The sequence below is a fragment of the Eschrichtius robustus genome, chromosome 11 (assembly GCF_028021215.1).
Source record: "Eschrichtius robustus isolate mEscRob2 chromosome 11, mEscRob2.pri, whole genome shotgun sequence".
Taxonomy (NCBI): domain Eukaryota; kingdom Metazoa; phylum Chordata; class Mammalia; order Artiodactyla; family Eschrichtiidae; genus Eschrichtius; species Eschrichtius robustus.
This window is the reverse complement of record NC_090834.1, coordinates 4377751-4401630: the sequence shown is the minus strand read 5'-3', so window position 1 is coordinate 4401630 and position 23880 is coordinate 4377751. Positions and strand designations below refer to the sequence as shown.

Sequence of the window (23880 nt, the reverse complement as noted above, 5' to 3'; positions counted from 1 at the left end):
GGCCTCGGGGTCCCGGCGGGGGCGGGGCGTCAGCGGCTGGGGGCGGGGCCGGGCGGGGGTGCGAGGCTGGGGCGGCGGGAGGTGCGGACCCTTCCATCCCCTGATTGGATCTCGGCTGAACAAGGGGCGGTGTCTTGCGGCAGTTCTGCGGGCCGGCATTGGGCGCTGGATATGGAGGGCGTGGTTTTGTGAAGTCAGTTCCGGTCGGTGTAAAACCCCCGGGGCGGCGGCGAACAGGCTTTAGATGCTTCTGGGTCGCTGTGGGGTGAGCCTTCGAGTCCGTGTGTGTGTGAGCTTGAGCGCCGAGCGCTAGAGCGACCCGGCGAGGGATGGCGGCCACCGGGACCGCGGCCGCCGCGGCCACGGGCAAACTCCTGGTTCTGCTGCTGCTCGGGCTCACGGCGCCCGCCGCGGCTCTGGCCGGCTACATTGAGGTGGGCACCGGGCGAGCGCCCGAGCCCTTTCTCCTGCGCCCGCGAGGGAGCGCGGCCTGCGGGCGGGCGGGCCGCGGGGTCCGGGCCGGGCGGGGGGACGCGTCGCGCGGGGCGGTGGGGGTAGTCCGGCGCTGCATTGGGTCTGGCGCGCCTCCCCCGCCCGCCCCTGCTTGGCGCAGCGCTTAGCGCTGGAGGTCAGGCTGCCTCCGACGTCGCAGAGGCCAAATGAAAGGCATCGGGGTTGCGGGGGGCGGCGGGCCGCCTCGGCCGCCCCAGCCCCCATCCCGCCCGCGGCGGCGCCACATCCTCTGGGGACCCCGCGCGGCCCAGACGCCCACCCCGCCCTCCGCCGGGACCACGCGAGCCTCAGCCGTGCGCCCCGGGGTGGCCCGCAGCCCGAGACCCGGTGCGGCTGGGCTCGCTCCGGGGGCGGCTGTGCAGACCCTGGCTCCGGGCTGGGGCGGGCAGCGCGCTCCCCGCGCGGCGCTGGGGCTTCCCACCGGGGAGCGGCGGATGCGGCCTTTGTTGGCGAGGTGGGCCGAGCCGCGGGGATGCGGGCGTCCCGGTTCGGCGCCGGGGGAGTGCCGCGGTGCGGGGCGAGCGCCTCTCGGGCTGCACCGGAGAAGCTCCGCAGCCCGCAGCGGGTGTGCCCTCTCCTTCCTGTGTGCCTCGCGCTCCAGATCCTGCGCGCTGGCATCGGGCCTTCGGGAGGAATTGTTAAATATAGCCGTTTGCCTGAGTCTAATAAACAAGGGGAAACCCCTCTCTGCTGCTGTGCTGTGTTGCTCCCTTTTGTGGTGGGTTTCAGCGAGCAGGGACGCGGTGGCCGTGAATACGTTGTAAAGACTCTTGTCTAATCGTACTTCTTTGCTGTAAGTAGTTTTTCTGCACCTGATAACCCCGTGGCATCCCTGTGCCGGGAGGATGTTCCAGCGCCTGGGCTCCTGGGTGATTCGTTGGGGTCGGGCCGCGGGGACAGGCGGCGTTGCTGAGGTCCGTGGGTCCTGCAGGGTGGCCTGGACGTGGCCGCTTCACAGAAACCTTTCTGTTCCTGAGGGAGACGTGGGACTTTATTTTTACTTGCCTTCTCGAAATAGTGCTTGAACTGTCGGACTGGAATGTTTCGGGTGTGTAGTTTATTTCCCCCCTTCGCTGTTTTAAAAATTACAATGGATTTCTGCGTGGTTGGCTAATTTCAGAGAGAAGTGAGACTGGATTTGATTACCTAGGCATTGACTGAGAAGTTTCTAATTAAAAACCCACAGTTAGAACGTGTTCTTCTGCAGAATGTGCAAATATTTCCACGATTAGAATAAATCTAATCAAGAACAAACCTCCGATGGAACGGCTTAAAACGTTTGTATTCATCCTGCGTAAAGCTTTGATTCTTGGGGGGCCGGGGGCGGGGGGAGAAGTTTTAAGTAGAAATAGTTAATGTTTATATACGCATGCTTTTAGATTAGGATTATTTTCCTTTCCACACAGTGGTTAGTTAGATTTATATCTGTGGTCCCCAATAGGGTGTCGCAGGGAAGCAAGCTAGATCATTGGGATGGGAGGGGAAGGAAGAAGATTTTGTATGGAACATAGAATTTAACTCTTAGGTCAGGATGTCAAAACCATTGTTCACACTGTTTTACCTCACTTCCCAGAGGTATGAGTAACTTCAGGCACTAGTGAATTCACAAAAAAGGGTCCATCAATTTTAAAGTACATCTTTCAGGTTTAAATGGAATATTAATACTTGATGCCTGCAGAGAAAGAGAAATGAACAATATCAGAATTAGCTGTTGTGGATTAAATTTGATTATTACCCACATCATTGTTCAATCGGAAAGTCTGGCTAGAAAGTAAGAATTAGACATTTCCCTAAAATGGGTTTTGAATGCTGTGTTATGAAACTTCTCTTCTTTGGAACTGTATTTTTGCCCATACTTGCTAAATTATCTTTCAAATGGTTTTTCCTTTTGTCCAAGAGGCAGAATTTCCTTCGTATGTGTATAATTTGATTTAGTTTATTTGCTTTCAGGCAAAGGACTGCCTAAGCCTTGATTTAGATGAGGATGGCCTAAATCAGGATTCGCTTTGGGATGGTCCTTATTGAGATTAGCCAAAAGGATTCTAGCCAAATCCCTGATCAAATTGCTTGGCACAGAATTATTGATTGGCACATCTTGAGTGTTGCTTGGTGTTGACTGAATTAATCTCTTACACCTGTTTAAAAGAAAAAAAGTCTCTGTACTCAGGGTCACTTCCTCTGTTAAATCTGAGACAAGTTCAGTCGTGGGCCTGCTCCCATGTGGGATTCTCAGACGGTATTTGTGCTGAAATTCTGCACTCTGTACAGTGGACATTGAGGCTTCTGAGAGCCAGTTCATTCCACCACATTTTACAATGAGTGGGCCCTTTGATAGTCAATTTTCAGGAAACTCAACGTATGATGTCTGAGGCAGAGAATCAAGAAGCTTTGCGCTGATATTTCTGATTGGTGGTGGAGGGGATGTCACATTATGACCTGGACAGATACCAATGCCTCTGATAGGAACATCAGCCTGTTAACCTCATAACCATGTTAAAATCGTTTGATAAATGTGATGAGCTAAGTGTTGGCAAATCAGGCCCTCCTTTCGCGGGCGTTTGTTTCATCCTCTAAAGCTGGGCTGTCCCACAGTGTAGCCACTTGCAGTGTGGCTACTGTGATTGAGGAATGAACTTTCCATTTTATTTAATTTTAGCTAATTTATATTCAAAAACACTATTTGGTGATTGGAAAACATTTAACTGTGTTTGAAACAACTTGGTATATGAGTCTGCTTTTTAAACTATTTGATACATTTTATGAAATCTAAATGCAGATCCAGTATTTCTTGTGAAAATTTAGCATCTGAATTGAGGTGTACTGTAGGTGTAAAATGCACACCAAATTTTGAAGACTTAGTATGAAAAAACTTGTAAAATAACTCATTCATAATTTTCATATTGAGTGTATTGAAATGATAATATTTTACACATTGGCTAAGTAAAATATATTAAAATTAGTTTCACCTGTTTCTTCTAATTTTAATGTGTCTTCTAGAAAATACAACATATGTAACTCATATCTACTCGACAATGCTAATTTAATTTCTTGCTTAAGGTTGGTGCTGCCGTGAGTGTTTTTATGAGCACAATTTTTAAATATGTTGCTATTTTTTCCCCCAATAAAGTCTTGCTTAAAGTTGGTCCAGTATGATCTTAAGAACAATTATGAATATTTTTCTGTTACTTTTTTCAATTAGAATTTTTATTTAGAAATAATTTCAAGCTTACAAAAAATTATAAAAATTGTACGAACAGCTCTTATACCCTTTACCCAGATTCATCAATTTAACATTTCTCCTATTCAGCATTTGCTTTTTCATTCATTTTGTTATTACGTATTTTTTGCTGAACCGTTTTGAGAGCAGGTTGCATACATCATGTCCCTCTACCCCTGAAAACTTCAGTGAGTATTTCCTAAGAACCAAGGAAGTTGTCCTCCATAAGCTTAGTACAGTTATCAGCTTAAAGAAATTTAACTTTGATACAATACTTTGATCAAGTCTGCTGTCTGTATTCCATTTTGCCAGTTGAACCAATAATGTCCTTCATAGCATTTGAAAACATGCTTTTTTTGTTGTTGTTGTTAAAGAGCTTTAGAATTCTTGGCAATAATATGTGAAGGGTTAATTTTTTTCCAAATATAAAAATCATATTTTTAACTTATCTGATATTGTTTCAACTCTGGAAAATCAAAACTTAAAAACCTTTCAAGATTCCTTAATTATATTACTCTTACTGAATTCTTGGGCTTTTGCATTTTCTTTTTAAAATAACAAGAAAAATTATATAGGGAGTGCATATTCCTTGTAAAAATTTAAAATGCATTTGAACAATAAGAAATGAAAAATAATCTGAGATTGTGTCGTCCAGGGAAATCTCACTGTAAACGTTTTGGTGTGGTGTGTATCCTCCTAGAGCTCTCAGGTACATACATTTTATCAAAGTGACACATAAATTGCATATTGAAGCTGGTACCTAACAATTAGTATTTTGAATTGTTCTAAAATGAACTACTGAAAGAAAATAGTTTTCTGTGTGATAAAAAGTAGGGATAAATTTTTGTAAAGTAACTGTAAAGTCTGTGGAGGGAGGCCATTTGAGAATTCGAAATCGCCCATAATCCAATTTTCATGAGTTGTTTTTTTAGTGAGATAAACTAGATTACCTTGACTCTTAATTAAATTTCGTATAGTGTACCTTGGTTTATGTCCTAGGATGGAAAGTGAACCATGTAGGCGCATTCAAATAGAAACAAGTTCCAGTCCTTTGTATCAAGTATAACTAATAACTAACTACCTTATTGCTGAGAGAAATTTTCTTACATAAGCATCATGAAGGCTTTTTTTTAATGAAACTTTTTGAAACATAACTATAATCTATTTTTAAAATACAACTTTTCATTTGTTATTCATCCCACTGGTGTTTGTTGAACACTGCTACCAGGTTCTGTGTTAGATGCTAAACAGTGCAGTAATAAAAGCAACTATGCATAGGGCCTTTTCCTCTGCAGTGTACTTGCATGATGTGATTTCCAGGCCCTACCCCCAGAGATTCTCATTGAGGATATCTGGGATTCTCATTGTCACAGGCTCCCCAGGGGATTTTTATGTGCAGGTAGAGAAAAACAAACTCCAGCAAACAAAAAGTCAACAGAACTCATCTGGGGACATTATCTTATGTAAGTCCTCAAAAGTCTGGTGAAGTAGGTATTCGTATCCATACCTAAAACGGGAGTCAGGTGAGGCCAAGGGTTCAAGGCAGTGCAGCAGGGCCAGGGTGAAAATTGGTCTGTCTTATTCTGAGTCTGTCGCTCACTCTTTCTTCTATATCAGGGTGTTTTGGTTGCAGATTTCTTTTTACTCCTGTCTACCTGTTTTCTCCACTATCAAAAAACCTGATGTGAGTATTTTCTTTAAAAGAAGCTAATTTCATAGATGTTGCAATGTTATCATGAATCAATATATGCTGAACTGCTAACAGTGGTTATCTTTGAAGGATGTAATTACAGGGGACTTTGCCTTTTTACATTTTCCATAGGTTTTAAAAAAACGTCTAATGCTTTTTAATATAATATGCAAGTTCTCTTTTTTTTTTTTAAGAGGGGTAAGCTTGTTCTATCTTTGTATTCTGATAAATTTTAAGGAAAGAAACAGTGACCACTTGTGGGGAATCTTACCAAAATCAGTGTATGGGATTCTTTGGAAGAGAAAAGGTTACTGGCACCAGATCTATGATCATTGGCCAAGTTGATAGACAAACTATTAGGAAGAGGCTGACACAGTAACCAACATGACTGGAGTAAGATTGTGGTCCAGAAAAAAGTCAGTCAGCATTTGGAGTGGGGCACCTGTGGTGTGGGTTAATCGAATAGCTCAGCACAACCTTTCTACTCTGCCTTCCTCAGCCTCACGCCTCCTGTGGCTGCAGAATGGCTGTTGCAGTTTCAGAGCACGTGCTTCGATTTGATAACATCCAGGGGATTGTGGGGCTTTCTCAGAGCGCATCAGCACAAGACCCCTCAAGTCTTACTGTACAGAATTATATCAGGTGCTTCCAGCCACACCAGTCATGGGTGGGGAGGGGATGGTGGTGCTGTGATAGGCTTAGACTGCACACTGGGTTCTGTTGGAAAAGAGGGCTGTGGATGTTGGGTAGATAGCAACCCAACATCTGCTACCAGGGCATTATCTGTTTGGGAGGTTATATAGCTAGGCTGGCTGGAAAGAAAAAGAATGAATTTATTCTTGCCTAAATGATCTGTGAGTTAAAAGTTTGCCGGTGAAATTGAGACCTCAAAGGAACCTCTCAGGTGATTTATCAGGATCTCGGCACATCCTTTTGAGGGATATTGCCATCCAGAACAGAAAGGCAGGAATGGAGAAGTATGTAAAAATTTGTAAGGGAGGTAATTAGCCTAGAGAAGAAGAAAACGTGGGATTTAGTGTTGGTGAAGAATGTAAGCATTGTCAAATTTTTATATATTGGCTCTGGAAGGCTAAATAGATGACTTACCTAGGCTGAAGCAGAATTTTTACCTGGAGAAATGAGCCAGTAAGAGTGTGAAGAGTATAGGAGCCTTTAATTATGAATATGACCAACATAGTATAGTAAATATATAAAAGATACTCATATCCACCACCCAGTTTTTTTAAATTTTAGCACTTTCTGTATTTGCTTTAGCCTGTTTGTTTTTTTTTTTTTTAAAGAACTAAAACATCATCAGTAGAGAAATAAAACATTGTTAGGCCTCCTTTGAACTTTCCCCCATCCCATTAACCTTCCTTTCCAGAAGTAACTCTTACCTTGAGTTGGGAATTCAGCATTCCCACTCATGTTTTCGTGTTGAGAGAGACCCCCTTCATCTCTCTGGATTCCGAAGAAACTTACCCAGGCTCTTAGAGTTGTAATAAATATTTATCAGTGCAGAGTGCTAATTGTTCGAGCATATTAGGATGATTGTAGAAGGCAACGATGCTAAGATATTTGAACTGAAAGTAAGGGTAACCCTGTGCTCATGAAGGTGCCAAGCACTCAAGGCAACATTGCAGCCGTCTCCACCCACGTCTCAAGCCTGGAATATTTTTGAGCTTTCAAAAATTTAAATACACAAAGGAAAAAAAGTTATAGCTCAATGTATTTTCGTAAAACATACTTGTGTGACCACTGCCAAGGTCAAGAAATAGAACATTCCCCTCCCCCACTTCCCCCTCCCCCTCCCTCAACTAGTATCCCGACTTCTATGGTGATGATGTCTTGCTTTTCTTTTTTGTAGTTTTACCACCCAAGCATTCATCCCTAAACACTGTAGTTTAGTTTTTCCTGTTTTCTCGCTTTATAGAAATGGCATCGCTCAGTATATATTGAGTATCTGGCTTCTTTCACTGAACATGTTTTTGAGGGTCATTTGGATTGACGAGCATAGCTGTGGTTCACTTGTTTCCACAGCTGTATAGTACTCCAGTGTATGAAGAAACCACAATTTGTTCTACTGTTGATGGACATTTGGAATGTTTCTGGTTTGAGGTTATTGAGATAATACTGTCCTCTCTGCTGCTTGCCTTTTTACGCTATTCTTAATGATGTCTTTAGAAGAAGTTCTCAGGTTTAATGTCTAATTTATCAGTTTTATTTTTTTTAATTATGGTAGGTGCTTTTTGTGTCCCATGTGAGAAGTTTTCCCCACCCTGAGGACATAGTTATTCTCCTGTTGCCTACTAGGGGCCTTTTGTTTTGCCTGTCACATGTGGAGCTACAGTTTACCTGGAACTGATTGTTGTGTAGATATGAAGTATTGGTCTTTTTATTATTTTTTTTTTTTTCCGTATGGCTATCCAACTTGCACCATTTATTGTCAAGGTCTCCTTTCCCTTCTGTTCTCCCATGCCACCTTTGTTGTTAATTAATATCTCTGTATGGGTGAGTCTATTTCTGGGCTCTCCTAATCCATTGATCTCTTCTCTGTCCCTGTACCAGGAGTACACTGTCTTAATGACTGTACTTTATAATAAGGTTTTTTTGTTTTCTTAATAATTTTATTTATTTATTTATATTTTTTGTCTGCGTTGGGTCTCCGTTGCTGTGCGTGGGCTTTCTCTAGTTGTGGCGAGCGAGGGCTACTCTTCATTGTGGTGCGTGGGCTTCTCATTGCGGTGGCTTCTCTTGTTGTGGAGTGCAGGCTCAGTAGTTGTGGTGCACGGGCTTAGTTGCTCCGCGGCATGTGGGATCTTCCCGGACCAGGGCTTGAACCCGTGTCCTGGAATTGGCAGGTGGATTCTTAAACACTGTGCCATCAGGGAAGTACCTATAATAAGGTTTTATAACTACTAGAGCAAGCCCTTCTGCCTTGGTTGTCTTCAGTAATGTCTTGACTATTCCTTAACCCTTTTCTTTCCATTTACATTTGCCACATTTAGCCAAAAACACTGGTTGGAATTTAGATTCGATTGCATTGAGTCTGTAGTTGAACTGGGAAAAATAGACATTTTTCCAATACTGAGTCTTCCAATCCAGAAACATGGCATATACCTTTATTTAGGTCCTCTCTAATTACCCTCAGTGTTTTATAGCTTTTTGCATAGAGATCTTGTACATCTTATGTTAGATTTATTTATAGATATTTGATTTTTTAAATGCTATTGTTAATGGCATCTTAAAATTGTCATTTAGTTGTGGTTGTTGAAATGAAGTTGATATTTTCAAATTGATCATGTATTCAGCGGTCTTGCTAAGCTTGTGTACTAATTCTAATAATTTATCTGTAATTTTTAAAATTTCTGAGTATATTCTGTGAATTGTGACAGTTTAATTTCTTTCCTTTCATTTTTAAAAAACCAGATATAATTGAATATAACATTGTGTAAGTTTACAGTGTACAGTGTTCTGATTTGATACATTTATATATTGCAGTATGTTTACCATTGTACCATTGCTGCTAATACCTCTATCAAACATAATTATAATTTCTTTTTGGTGGTGAGAGCTATTAAGATCTAGTCTTTTAGCAACTTTGAAGTTTATAAAACAGTATTGTTGACTGTAATCACTGTGCTGAATGTTAGATTTCCAGAGTTTATCTGCTGTTTACAAATTTGTACCATTAAACAACATACAAGTTTTGATATATAATATTTTCATTATCATTCAAGTAAAAAGATAGATTTTTCCATTGTGATTTAATTTTTTTACCCACAGGTAATTTAGAAGTACACTTCTTAATTTCCAAAGATGTGGAGATTATCTGGTTGTCTTTTTGCTGTTTATTTCTAAGTTAACTGCATTGTGGTCAGAGAATTAGTCTGTATGATTTCAGTTTTTTCAAATTTATTGAGACTTGCTTTATGACCTAGTTTATGATAGAATTTTTGTTGTGTGCATAGAGAAAATGTTTATGCTGTAGTTGTTACTTCCAGTGTTTTACATGTATTCTGATCATGCTGTTTTCATGTTGTTCAGATCTTTATTCTTATGATTTTTTAAATCTTTTTTTCTTTTATTGAGAAAGGTATGTTAAAAATCTCCCACTGTGATTTTGGGAAAGTTTTTTTTCTCCTTGTCATTCTGACAATTTTTGCTTTGCTTACTTTGAGGCTGTCATTAGGTGCCTACAGATTTAAAATTGCTATCTATTCCTGAAGAATTGGACTTCTCAGAGTTATAGTTTCCCTTGTTATCTCCAGTAAGGTTTTTGCCTTTATCAACACTTGGTCTACTGTTTCCATCTTTGTGTTTTAGATGTTTTTATGGTTGCTTTTTCTTTTGTTAACTTACGAGGCAGAGTTCGTCTTTTACTGGAATATTTAGTCCATTTTCATTTAATGTGATTGCTAAAGTATTTGAGTTTTCATCTGCCTTCTTATTTAGTGTTTTTTGTTTGCTCTGCTGGTTCTTATGTTCCTTTTTTTCCTTTTTTTCTAATTGAAGTATAATTGGCACACAACATTATATTAGTTTCAGGTGCACAACATAATGATTTGATATTTGTGTGTGTTGTGAAATGATCACCACAGTAGGACTAGTGAACATCCATCACCACAGATAGTTACATATTTTCATGTGTGTGTGATGAGAACTTTTAAGATTAACTCTCTTAGCAACTTTAAAATATACAATACAGTGTTATTAATCATAGTCACCATGCTGTACATTACATCCCCAGGACTTATTTATATTATAACTAGAAGTTTGTACCTTTTGACCACCTTCACATATTTTGCCCACCCTCCACCCCTCAACCTCCACTTCCCACCTCTGACAATGAGTGATCTTTTCTCTATATCTACGAGTTCAGTGTTTTTAGAGTCCACATATAAGTGAGATTGTACAGTATTTATCTTCCTCCATCTGACTTATTTCACTTAGCATAATCCCCTCAAGGGGATTATGTTGTTGCAAATGGTAGGATGTCCTTTTTCATGGCTAAATAATATTCCTCTGTGTGTGTGTGTGTGTGTGTGTGTACACACCATATTTTTTATTCATTCACCTGTCAATGGACATTTAGGTTGCTATGTTTATTCCCTTATTTAACTCCTTTGGAGGTGGTTATTATTTTACTTCTCTCTCTTATTACTTTAGAACATACTTGTATAATCTTTTGTTTTCCCTTTAGTGGTTACTTTAGACATTTCAATATCTTTCACTTAATCAGTGTCTTATATTAATTGGTATTTTTGCCCTCTTCCTGCTCAGTAGAAGGTTATTAGAACACTTTAACTCTATTTAACCCCTCTCAACATTTTTGCCATTGTTGTTATGTATGTTAATTTCATTTAAACCCCAGAAGACCTCATACAAGCCATGTTTTATACAATCAAATGAATTTAGATCAGTGATTATGAACTTTGGAGGCACACTGGTATCATCTGGGGGAACATTTATAAAACACAGATTGTCTGCACTCCAAGTCAGACAGATTACATCAGGGTCTCTTGAGGGAGGGTGTCAAGCATTAGTGTTTCTTAAAAACTCCGGTGATTCAAAGATGCAGTGAGTTTGAAAGCCTCTGATTTAGATTTACATATTCTCTTTGTTACTCTTCATGCCTTTTGTATCTCTGACCTTCGTTTTGGGATAATTTTTTGTCTTCCAAAACACACTTTAGAATTTTCTTAAGGTTGGCTGGTGACATATATTCTTTCACCAAATACCTGTTTTAGTGTCTTTCTTGCAAGATAGGTTCATCGGGAATAGAATTTCTTTCATCATTTTAAAGATCTTATTCTTTATTCTATTCCTGGTAAATACCCTGATGTTCTATATTATCAATAGCTTATTGGAATTAACTGTCAGATTGTTGTTCCTTTGAAGATAATGTGTCCCTTACCTCTGACTACTTAGTAGATTTTCTCTTTGAATCTGATTTTCAGCAATTTTACTATGTACCTAGGTTTGGATTTTTTTTTAATGTATAGTCCCTTGGCATCCTTGGCGGATTGGTTCCAGGACACCCCTACCCCCAATACCAAAATCTGTGATGCTCAAGTCTGTTATGTAAAATGGTTCTAGTATTTGCATGTAACCGTCAAATATCCTCCTGTATACTTGCAGTCATCTCTAGATTACTTAAAATACCTAATATAATGTAAATGCTATGTAAATAGTTGTAAATATAATGTAAATGCTATGTAAATAATTGTTGGCCCGTGGCAAATTCGAGTTTTGCTATTATGAATTTTCTGAAATTTATTTTCCCCTGAGTAGTTTCAATCCATGGATACACAGTCTGAGGATATGGAAGGCTGACTGTCTTCGGCTTGTAGAGCTCCTTGAATCTGCGGTTTGTTGTCTTTCATCAGTTTTAGACAATTATCAGCCATTATCTAAGTATTTAAGTATTTAAATATTTCTTCTGCCTATTTCTCTTTTCTCTGGGACTCCAAAAACAAACATTGTAGACACTGTTACTCTGTCCTTTGTGTTTTTCCATGCCTCATTTGATAGCTTTTCTTTTGACCCATCTTTTGGGTTACTAATGATTTCTCCAGCTATATCTAGTCTACCATGAAGTCCCATCCATTGAGTTCTTAATTTTAGTTGTTGTGGTTTTCAGTTTTATAATTTAAAATTGTTTTTTTTAATTGTTCCTAGATCAGAGCTGAAATTCTCAATTTTTGTCTTTTGTGTCTTTGAACATGAAAAGTATACTTAGAGTCTCTGTCTGGTAATTCCTGTGTTTGGGGTCCCTGTGGATCTTTTCCTGTTGTCGGTTTCTGCTGGTTATTTATTCATGTTATTTTGTTTCCTTGTTTGTCAAGTTATTTTTGATTATGAGCCATACGTTTTATTTACACAAATGCTTATAGATTAATTTAAGGCCTAGGCTAATGTTATGCTCCAGAGAATGTTTGATTTGCTTCTACCTGGAGTTTGATGGACTAGAGATCCAGGATCTCTCATTTCACGGATTGAGAGGATTGGAAGATGAGCTGCAGTCTCTGTGAAGTCCTGTCAATTCTGGATTACCCGTCTAGGTTCAGCCTGCATTGGGGTATCAACTCCAAACCACTAGTGTATTTCCAAATATGTTTCCTTTCTCCTCTCCCTCCTGCCCTGGACTCCAGTCCCTTTCCCATTGGTCCTTACAGGCTGTTAAAAGCACTGCTCAGCTACTCCCTTTAGGATCTTTCAGCATTCCCAGAGGAAAAAAGCCCTGTGAGCTATATTCATCTCCTTAGACTTTCATCCTCCTCTGGTTACTGACCTAGGAAATCTTCACTGTCTTTTTAGGTCCCTACTGCCTTTAACTAAGTGCTTTTTAAAAAATATTTACTTATGTGGCTGTACTGAGTATTAGTTGCCGCACACAGGATATTTGTTGCCAAGTGTGGGATCTTCATTGTGACATGCGGAATCTTTAGTTGCGGCATGTAGGCTCTAGTTCCCTGACCAGGGATCAAACCCAGGCCCCCTGCATTGGGAGTGCAGAGTCTTAACCACTGCACCACTAGGGAAGTCTCTAACTTAGTGCTTTTAAAAAATATTTTATGTTGCTTTTCTAGCTGTCTTAATCAGGAGGGTTGGTCTGAATTACCTAGTTGACCATAACTGGAAATTAATTCCCTTGAAATTAGATATCTACTGGGAGTTTATAGAGAGAACCTGTGTTACTTTAGGTAATTGGGGAAGAAGAATAGACAAGCAGGAATAGAGTGGCAGATTCTGTTGGTGGTTGGAGTGATAATAACAGTGATAGTTATATTTATGGTGCAATTACTATGTATAGTGTTTTACATGTACTCACTGAAACCTTTGAACTACCTTCTGAGACACATACTATGGTTATCCCTGTTTTACAGATATAGGAACCGAGGCATGGACAGATAAAGTAACTTGACCAAGGTCACAATCAGTAAATGATGAACTGGCTTTCAAGTTTGTGCTAACTGGTAGAACAGATGGCCTGGTCAGAGGCCTGGAGAAGGGATATCTCAGGTCAGCATGGGGCCACCAAAGGTTTATGGAGAGGTTACCAAACAGTCAGCATTTAGGCAAAAGTTTGCAGTAGGTGATTCTTAGTAATCAGAAAGTAAAGAGAAAACTCTTCTGAGGTTATTTCTCTATCTTTCTCCACTACCAAACCACTATCAGGTCATGGAATTTAGATTTACAGTCATTGTACGTTATGACTTGAGTGTGTATCATCTCAGAAACCTATTTGCTACTTCTTACAGTCTTACAGTCTTTCATTAAAAAAGACTGAGATTCTAAATTGATTTTTTTACAGATGATTATTATGGTGACTCTTAGTGTGTATCCTGTGTTAAAGAAAAAATATACGGTCATTGTGAAAAATCTAGAAAACACAGGTAAAGCTAAAAACAAACAAAAAGCAAAACAAAAAAACAGAAAGAAATTAACAGTAATTTACCATCCAGGTAAGTAACTTTAAAATTTTCCCAGTCTGTGTTCTGGACATCTTTGTTTTTTGAAAGAATGGATTCTCCCTTATATGTTTATAAGCTGTTTTCCTGCCTTTTGACATATTGAATAACTTTCCAAGCCGTTAAAATATTTTACAGCATCACTTTTTTTTTTTAAATTTTATTTATTTATTTATTTTTGGCTGTGTTGGGTCTTTGTGTCTGTGCGAGGGCTTTCTCCAGTTGTGGCAGATGGGGGCCACTCTTCATCGTGGTGCGCGGGCCTCTCACTATCGCGGCCTCTCTTGTTGTGGAGCACAGGCTCCAGACGCGCAGGCTCAGTAATTGTGGCTCACGGGCCCAGCTGCTCCGCGGCATGTGGGATCTTCCGGGACCCGTGTCCCCTGCATTGGCAAGCGGATTCTTAACCACTGCGCCACCAGGGAAGCCCAACAGCATCACTTTTAATTGAATCACCCTTCATGGTTTGGGGCATTTGAATTCCCTGCATTTTTAAATATGCAATAGCCACCACTTTTAGTTGCCTTCCATACTCTGAATTTGGAGTACTTAAGCCGATGCACAAATATTTTGAGTTATTGCATGAGAATGCTGCCTGCCAGCCAGTGGTTGAATGTTTGCAGCAGTATTGGAACCATAATTTGAATATTTTATTGTGTTTTACCCTTATTTTATTGTTGAGTAGCACAATGTTTGATGGAGTTGGTGCTTATTTGGTGCTTTCTAGATCTAGAGTCTTTGAACTTAGGTGAACGCACAGTGGGCTCAGTTATGTAGAAAGAACTAAGGAATATTTATAAAATGATAGAATTAAGTGTTTTTTTTCCCATTTTCCCAAGATTAAATGATTATTTAAAAAGCACGCCACACTGTATAGAAATCAACATTCTCTCCCATAATTCTGTGCATCTGGGACTATAGAAATGTCACTGTCCCTGCCCCACATCTTCAAATTAACATTCTTAGGTCACAACAGTAAGTCTTCCCAAAGGGGACCTTCCGGGAAAATAAGCTATTTCCTCGGCTCATATTTCCCCCTTTTTGTAGCATGCACCAGCAATCTATCCAAGAAGAATATACTGGGGAGTAGGGAGGGCATCCACCAGCAAGCCCACGGTTGTTGACAGCCGTAAGATTAGAGACAAGCACAAAGGGCTACGTCAACATACTGGCAAAAAATCCTGTGACAGCTTGGGAATAACTCTTCATTTCATTCATGGTGGAAACCCCACTGTCCAGTGCATAAGTATTGACGAGGTAGGCCAGTGAGTTACAGAGCCACAAAGAAATACTGTCACCTAGGAGGCGAGGAATAAGACCCGCAAAAAATCCTAGGATGGCTTCTTCCCGATGGATAGTTGCTAGGAAGTCACAAAGTCCACAGTACTTGGATTCTCTGCCAATGAATTGTACCATAGATCTCGGAGTGATCACGTGGAAGGGATGTGTGATGAGAGTAGCAGCAGAATGAGCCATCGCTTCTCGAGTTGTCTCCTTGATAACTCGGTCAAAGGAAGATGAAACTTCTTTCTGTACATTTCCAGATCCTGACTCCTCAGCCTTGTCACACTCCTGGTAATGTGGTAAAACTTTACCATGGACCACAGTTCCAAGGACCCCTGAACACAGTCTTGGAGTTAAGCCTGTGAACAACCCACGCTTCCCATTGATGCTCGCAATGTGCTGAGCATAACAAGAGAGACCAGGAAGCTGACAAAATTGCTGCCCAAAAATATTTCATCCTGTTGTTGGAGGAAGGGGCTCATATCCCACCTGGATGAGCACCTTCACGTACGTGAGCGGCTGGGACAGGATGGTGAGACCGGAGCCCGGGAGCACCTGACTGGCCGCGTCCGCCATGATGGCACCCGCGGACGGACAGACAGATGGAGCCACCAAGTGACCATGCCGGTCCCGGATCACGTGCCAGGGCCGCTGGCTTCACTGGCCCGCCCGCGGTGCGCCTAGAATTAAGTTTTTAAGGATAATTTTTTCCTAAAACACTGGAAATAGTTGAGATTTGTATAAATTATTAGCTTTCTAGTGACAGAACTGCCCCCCGCCCCCAAAATAACATGCATATCTTTGAAGTTGCCCGTCTTTTCAGGATTTTATGTAAAAACAAGAGTCTTCTAATTCTGTCATTTATTTGTTTCTTTATAATTTACATTTCTAATTTTTCTTTAATGCAAACAGTATGCAGTAGATATCTCTTTTTTATCCTTCTAGCTGTATCTCAGATTGACATTTAAAAGAACCTTTGGGTATAACTTGTTCCAGAGTTGAAGACTTTCCCTGGTAACTGGTTCATTTGGAGTTCTTCATGGTCATGATTATTGGCAGACGTTTATTAAATTGCTGTATGCAGGGCACTGCACAGAACACATAGCACACAGCTGAGGGCAACATATATTGGGTTGGCCAAAAAGTTCATTTGGTTTTTTCCGTAAGATGTCTCTAGTAGCGCTTAGTTGTCTTTAACTTCATTTGAAACAGTTTTGTTAGATTGTATTGTGATAGCTGTCATATCAGTATGCATTTTTAAAAAACTATCAAAATTGGTGAAGTTTTGTGTAGCCATTTTAATATTGAAGATGGAAGGGAAAAAAGCAACATTTTCAGCATATTATGCTTTATTATTTCAAGAAAAGTAAAAACAACTGAAATGCACAAAAAGATTTGTGCAGTGTATGGAGAAGGTTCTTTGACTGATCGAATGTGTCAAAAGTGGTTTGCGAAGTTTTGTGCTGGAGATTTCTTGCTGGACCATGCTCCACGGTCGGGTAGACCAGTTGAAGTTGATAGTGATCAAATAGAGACATTAATTGAGAACAATCAGTGTTATGCCACTCGGGAGATAGCGGACATACTCAAAATATCCAAATCAAGTGTTGAAAATCATTTGCACCAGCTTGGTTATGTTCATCGCTTTGATGTTTGGGTTCCACGTAAGTTAAGAGAAAAAAACCTCTTGACAGTATTTCCGCATACGATTCTCTACTTAAACATAATGAAAATGTTCCGTTTTTAAAACAAATTGTGACGGGCGATGAAAAGTGGATACTGTACAATAATGTGGAACAGAAGAGATCGTGGGGCAAGTGAAATGAACCACCACCAACCACACCAAAGGCCAGTCTTCATCCAAAGAAAGTGATGTTGTGCATATGGTGGGATTGGAAGGGAGTCCTCTATTATGAGCTCCTTCCGGAAAACCAGACGATTCATTCCAACAAGTACTGCTCCCAGTTAGACCAACTGAAAGTAGCACTCGACCAAAAGCATCTGGAATTAGTCAACAGAAAACGCATAATCTTTCGTCAGGATAACGCAAGACTGCGTGTTTCTTTGATGACCAGGCAAAAACTATTACAGCTTGGCTGGGAAGTTCTGATTCATCTGCTGTATTCACTGGACATTGCACCTTTGGATTTCCATTTATTTCAGTCTTTACAAAATTCTCTTAATGGAAAAAATTTCAATTCCCTGGAAGACTAAAAGGCACCTGGGACAGTTCTTTGCTCAAAAAGATAAAACGTTTTGGCGTATGGACACCAAGGGGGGAAAGCTGGGGTGGGGGGGGGGCGGTGGTGGTGGTGTGATGAATTGGGAGATTGGGATGGACATATATACACTAATGTATAAAATAGATAACTAATAACCTGCTGTATAAAAAAATAAAATAAAATTCACCAAAAAAAGATTAGAAGTTTTGGGAAGATGAAATTAGGAAGTTGCCTGAAAAATGGCAGAAGGTAGTGGAATAAAACGGTGAATATATGCCGTGGAGCAACTAAGCCCGTGCGCCACAACTACTGAGCCCACGTGCTGCAAACACTGAAGCCCATGTGCCACAACCACTGAAGCCCACGTGCCTAGAGCCCATGCTCCGCAACAAGAGAAGCCACCACAATGAGAAGCCCACGCACTGCAACAAAGAGTAGCCCCCGCTCACCGCAACTAGAGAAAAGCCCGTGCAGCAACGAAGACCCAATGCAGACAAAAATAAATAAATTTTAAAAAAACGGTGAATATGTTTTTCAGTAAAGTTCTTGGTGAAATGAAAAATGTCTTCTTTTTACTTAAACACCCAAGGAACTTTTTGGCCAAGCCAACTTTTTGGCTTCTTTTGTTTATCATCCTAAGATGATAAACAAAAGCATTTTAGGTGTTTGGAAAAATGATAGTCAACACTTCTCCAGTCTTTTAAAAATATATTATTTTAATCTAGCTTATCTTTTTTAAAGAACCTACTTATAGGGTTTACTTCCAGGTATTTTTACATTGTCAGCCATTAAGTTCCTGCTTTCAGTTCTTTTGGGTATGTACTGGAAAGTGTAATTGCTGGATCATATGGTAATTCTATGTTTAACTTTTTGAGAACTGCCAACCTCTTTTCCACAGGGGCTGCAGCATTTTACATTCCCACCATCAGTGGCAAGGGTTCCAATTTCCACACATCTTGGCCAACACTTGTTTCCTTTATTTTTATTTTTTTGGATATGGCAGCAGCAGGCCCCCTTTATTTGTCAGAGACTCTAGTCTCCCCAAGGGAGGCTGAGTGTGGGTTGTCATTTTGTCTTATACCCCTGTCTGTTCTCTGTCATCTAGAGGCACAGAGTTTTCAACGCTTGTTGAAAAGAGGATAAAGTTGGCTTGAAATCACCTCTTGCAATAACGATTTATTACTCATTTTCAGGTGAATTGCAAACCACATTTCATAGCAGAATCTTCACTGATTGGCTGGTTGGACTCTGCCCTACCCCTCCCCCCTTTTGAAGAGGATTTCTTCTTAATGCTGTATGAATGTTTTTCCTTACAGCGACTCTTTTTTTCTTTCCTCTCTGTCCCCCTCTCTCTCCCTCCCCCTCCGTGTGTCTCTCTCTCTCTCTCTGTCTCTTTCTCATAGCAACTCTTTAAGAAAAATGATTACTTGAGGCTTGATTAGCTGCCTCAGGATCTACATTAATAAAATATCCTGCTGGGCTGTTGTTTTGAAAGATTAATCTTGTGAATTGATACAAGTCATTGAGACTGAGTGTTGGTTAGTGTTGTTTTTAAACAATGGAAATAGTAGGACAGATTAAAATCAGATTAAAATGTTTTAAGTATTGATTTTGAAAGATTAAATACAAAGCACAGACTCAAAGCTGATAAGCTCCCAGCCAAGCTGAGCCATTACGTGTGTGTGGGTGTGTGATGAGTGAAGAAGCAAATTTGTCACAGGATGGTGGGAGTTAAGGCAGATTATAAATCCAGCACCAGTCCCTACTGGACGATTGAATCCTCACTAAAGTATCCCCACGGTGATCTGATACTAGGCGAGCAACATCTATGCCTGTCTCTGAAAAGCTATAGAAAATAAAATAGAACATAGACTCCGAGTCAATTTGAGGTAATGATGTTTGTTTCAGTAAACATTAAGAAGGTAATGTTAAAGCTGTACCACTTCTAGCATCCTTTTTACTTGGTAATTTGTGAAGATAAATTTCTTTTGGATATCACATCAGTATTTGGAACATTTTGGAGTTTTATGGGAGAAAATGTTTGGAAGAAAACAAAGAGACAAGTGATCAGAGAGGTAATGTGTCCTATACAAATATAGGACCTCGATTACATCATTTTATACCAGCATAGGTAGGGTTCATTGTTGGCCAAGTAAAATATTATCATGTTAAATATTACTGAGACTAAGGTGTGGCTTTTGTGATGTGACGTGAGGGTTACTATTAGTCTTATGTACGTTTGGAAATATTTGAAACCCGTTTTTTCCATAGGGCCAAAGAATTCACTTTAACCTAATATGAACACTTGTTTTCATCCTGGCATCAGGTGTTAGAAGTGAGTTGCAAAAATTCTTCCATTGAGCTACTTAATAGCTGTTCCCAAGGAAGGTGAAGGAGAATCATTCTAATAGGCCACCACGGATTGCCCAAATTTGGCTTGGGTGCTAAGTTACCGGATAGTATTATACTTAAATAGCTGCTTGGCCTGCCGGTTTTTGAAGGCTTCAAGGTGAACTAGTTCTGATGACTTTGTAAGACTACTACTACTATAGAGTTTGGGAATCTTTCCTTTTATATTAGGATTATTCTGTTTACGTGATGTCTCCCTTACCACCCCGAGCCTCCATGTGGGTGAGAACTTGTGACTCTTCAATTTGTTGTCTCTGGAGCCTGCTCTAATAAGGCCCTTGCAAATGTGTATTGACTCAAATTCCTGTGTGATGTGAGTACCATATCATATATACTCTATCTGTTCTGGCCTTTTTTTTTTTTTGGTCTTTGGAAGACCTTTGGGTTTTGTTCTGTGGTTGTCAGAAGCCTGAGAGAGTGTCTTTTTGTTTTTGTTTCTCTGTTTTGTCTGTTTGTTAATGTCTCAATCAGGCTTCTTTTACCATCTGTAGGATCTAAAGAGTTGGGGGATGGAGGCGGGTTGCCATCCTCCCCCACCCTCCAGCAGTTGGATAAAATAAGAACTTGGGCTCTTGGCACTGCTTTACCCACTTACATAACCCATACCAAATCCTTTTTAAGAAGAAGTGTCTCAGGGTCCTTTTTCCTGTCTAATTCCTGTTCGTTATTTTACTTGTAACCACTTGTCTCTTTTGCACAAGCCTGGCCTCTTTAGAGAAGCTTTGTGGCTCTTACCCATTTAGCCATCCAAGGACCCCATTCTTGTAAATGCCAGAAACTCTTGCTAGCCTTCGTAACGGAAGAAAGGAAACTGCAGTTAAACAGAATCTACAGGTAAATGAAAAAAAGTCGTTCCGGTCGTGTCTTCCCCTAGCACAGTGTTAGCTGAACACTTAACACAGCACTGTCCAATAGAAATAAAGGCGAGCCACATATGAAATGTAACTTTTTCTAGTTGACGTTTTTTTTAAAAAGCAAAAATAGGTGAAATGAGCTTTAACAATATAGTCTATTTAACTCTGTATATCTGAGATACTATCATTTCAACATGTATAATCTCCTGGATGAATGCAGAGGCTTCCTAAGTGGCCCCCTTGTCTCCACCTGATCTTGCCACATCACACCCTCCCACCTTCTAAAATATGCCCAGCAGGGTCGTTGTGGTGCTGGCGCTGGAGGAGAGCCCCGGCCCAGTTTCCTTGGGGAAGGGGTTCTGGAGACTTAGCCGTCCACTCCCCCGCAGCCCCGCGCCTACACCTGCCGCAGCGCTTCTCAGATGACGGCGCCGTCTCCACTTCCTTACCTCTTGTGCATAATGTAAGTGTTACACTATAGGCCTGGGCTTCCCTGGGTCTGGATCCTGTCTCTAAGACGGTGAGCTCCCCAAATACTTAGACTGAGTCTTACTCGCTTAGCCAGCGTATTCATTTGCTAGGCTGGCCGTGGCAAAGTACCACAGACTGCGTGGCTTAAGCAGTTGAAATTTATTGTCTCGCTGTTCCTGGAGGCTGGAAGTTTAAGATCAACGTGCTGCTGGGTCACGCTGCCTCTGAAGGTCTGAGGGAGGATCTGTCCCAAGCTTCTCTCGGCTCTGATAGTTCTTGGCTTTGGGCAGCATAACTCCCATCTTCACGTGGCATTCTCCCTGTGTGTGTGTGTGTTGTCTCTTCACATTTTTCCTCCTTTTATAGGGGTGCCATTCAGGTGGGATTAGGGGCCACCCCACTCCAGTGTGACCTGATCTTAATTACTGATATCTGCAACAACCTTATTTCTAAATAAGGTCGCATTTGGAGGTGATGGGGTTAGGACTTCAACATATGAATTTAAGGGGGGCACAGTTCAGCTCGTAACACCCAGTGACTAGCATATTGACTGTAACATAACTGTAAAATGATCAAATAATCTGAGGAAAGGATCAGAGTTTTATTTTCTTAAAGGCATTATGTTTAAATAATCAAGATAGAAGCTCTCAATTTTATTAATACTTCTCATCTCTAGTTTTCAAATATATTCATAGTTAGTGGCTTTTGAATTGTTGCACCTCAAGAGATGCAGGTGGAGGGACTTCCATGACGGTTCAGTGGCCAGGACTCCGCGCTCCCAACGCAGGGGGCTCAGGTTCGATCCCTGGTCGGGGAACTAGATCCCGCATGCTGCAACGAAGAGTTTGCACGCTGCAACTAAGACCCAGCGCAGCCAAATAAATATTTTTTAAAAAAAGAGAGAGATGGAGGGTGGAGGGTGCAGGTGGAGGGTTCTAGCTCTAACTCTGTCCTGGTGAGAGAGTGAATAGACCAACAAGGACAGAGAACAGGAGAGAAGAAAAGATGTCCATGCAGACTTGACGATGGACCTAGTGACTGAGCCAGCAGACCAGAAAAGCTGGAACCTAAATGCAGGGACACCAGGTAAAAGCAAGCTGATCTGCAGAGCAGACCTTGAATGAGGGATGGGAAGCATCAGGGTGAGGCTAATGGCAGGGAGGGGTTGAAGCTAAACATGAGTAATCGGGCCCTGAATACCGCACCTCACCCCACCTCGCCGCACCTCAGGAGAAGACTTCAGCTTCCTCGGGACGCCAGGCGCAGCAGAACAGGAGGCACTGAGAGGGGAAAGGCTCCCTTCCTAGGCCCCCCAGACCTGCAGCAGCCAGGCTCGGGGGCCCCAGTCAGGGAGCTGAAGGATTCCTCTCTGGACAAGGTCTGTCCATGACCAGCAGGGTCCCTTTCCTCAACACTGAGTTAGATGACTTAGGGTCTCCAGCCACTTCAGGAACACCTTGAACAAGAACAAAACAGATGCGGGAACAGCAGCTTAAAGACCGTGCAGGGAACAGGCAGGTAACTTCAGTAGGCTCTTGATATTTACCTCAGAGAGGAGAGGGGGTTTCCTCTGTGAAACAATAGTTTGCGATAAAAAAAAGGCTTTCTGAGAACAAGGAAGAGTTCTTGGTGGTTAGAAATGTGATACCAGACATTTAAAAATCTGGTTAGAAATCGTTCTGAAAGGGAACAGAAAGAATCTGGAAGAGGTAAGAAAGGAAGAAGATCGTTATAGGAGGTAAGATGCGGCTGGTAAGAATTTCAGAAAGAGGAGAGAGGAAACCCAGGACTGAGTGTTTCCACATTGATGTGGCCCACTGAGCGCTCAGGCAAGTGAATGACAAAAACTCAGACCCAGGCCTATTAGAATTGAATCTCAGGATACCGAAGATTGGTAAGATTTTACTTCCATGTAGGAAAAAACCAGACCTGCATAAAGAACGAGGGATCAAATTGGCTTTAGATGTACCAGCAGCAGTGCCGGAAGCTAGAAGGCCCTAGCTCCGTATCTTAAACTCTGAGGGAAAATTGTGTCCAGGTTACAATTTAGTGCTTGTCCAAATTGCCAGCAAAGTGTGTGCGTAAGGTAAAAAGTTTCACGTGTGAAAGTTTCCGGGAGGCTGTGGGAAGCGGTGAGCCACTGACGCAGGCGGTAAGTCAAGAAGGAGCAGAGTACTGAGTTGGGAACAGGAGAAAAGGGGGAAGGGGTTTTCAGGACGGTTGTGATCAGTCCCAGGAGTGGCAGCTGTGCTCAGGCCTGGAGAGCCGTCAGCGCAGTTGAAGCAGGAGGACGGTGCCTTGTCTTCAAGCAAAGGGATCAGAGCCATCCAATCTTCTCCGCAGATCTTCCTGGCAGGCTGAGTGCCAGCGGTCAGTACAGGCAGGTAAAGGAAGAGATGGCCTTGCAGAGGCCGAGGGGGGAAAACAGATGCCTAAGGAAGGAGCTGGAACCGTAGTACCTTTTTTAAAAAATTTTGATTGATTGATTGATTGATTGATTGCTGTGTTGGGTCTTCGTTTCTGTGCGAGGGCTTTCTCCAGTTGCGGCAAGCGGGGGCCACTCTTCATCGCGGTGCGCGGGCCTCTCACTATCGCGGCCTCTCTTGTTGCGGAGCACAGGCTCCAGACGCGCAGGCTCAGCAGTTGTGGCTCACGGGCCCAGTTGCTCCGCGGCATGTGGGATCTTCCCAGACCGGGGCTCGAACCCGTGTCCCCTGCATTGGCAGGCAGATTCTCAACCACTGCG

At 41.7% G+C, this 23880-nt stretch overlaps 1 protein-coding gene and 1 pseudogene across 3 annotated transcripts in view; one reads left to right on the top strand and one right to left on the bottom strand.

Annotated features, from left to right (window-relative positions):
• The first annotated feature begins 222 nt into the window (after positions 1 to 222).
• APLP2 (amyloid beta precursor like protein 2) overlaps positions 223 to 23880 on the top strand; it is a 70195-nt gene continuing 46537 nt past the window's right edge. For 2 of the 3 annotated variants that reach the window (XM_068555852.1, XM_068555853.1), the window contains exon 1: positions 223 to 434. In XM_068555852.1, coding sequence (XP_068411953.1) covers positions 330 to 434 — 105 coding nt within the window. In that variant the 5' untranslated portion in view covers positions 223 to 329. The remainder of the gene's footprint in view (positions 435 to 23880) is intronic. The other variant, XM_068555851.1, reaches the window with a different exon arrangement.
• On the bottom strand, positions 14763 to 15754 carry LOC137771620 (mitochondrial carrier homolog 2-like; annotated as a pseudogene).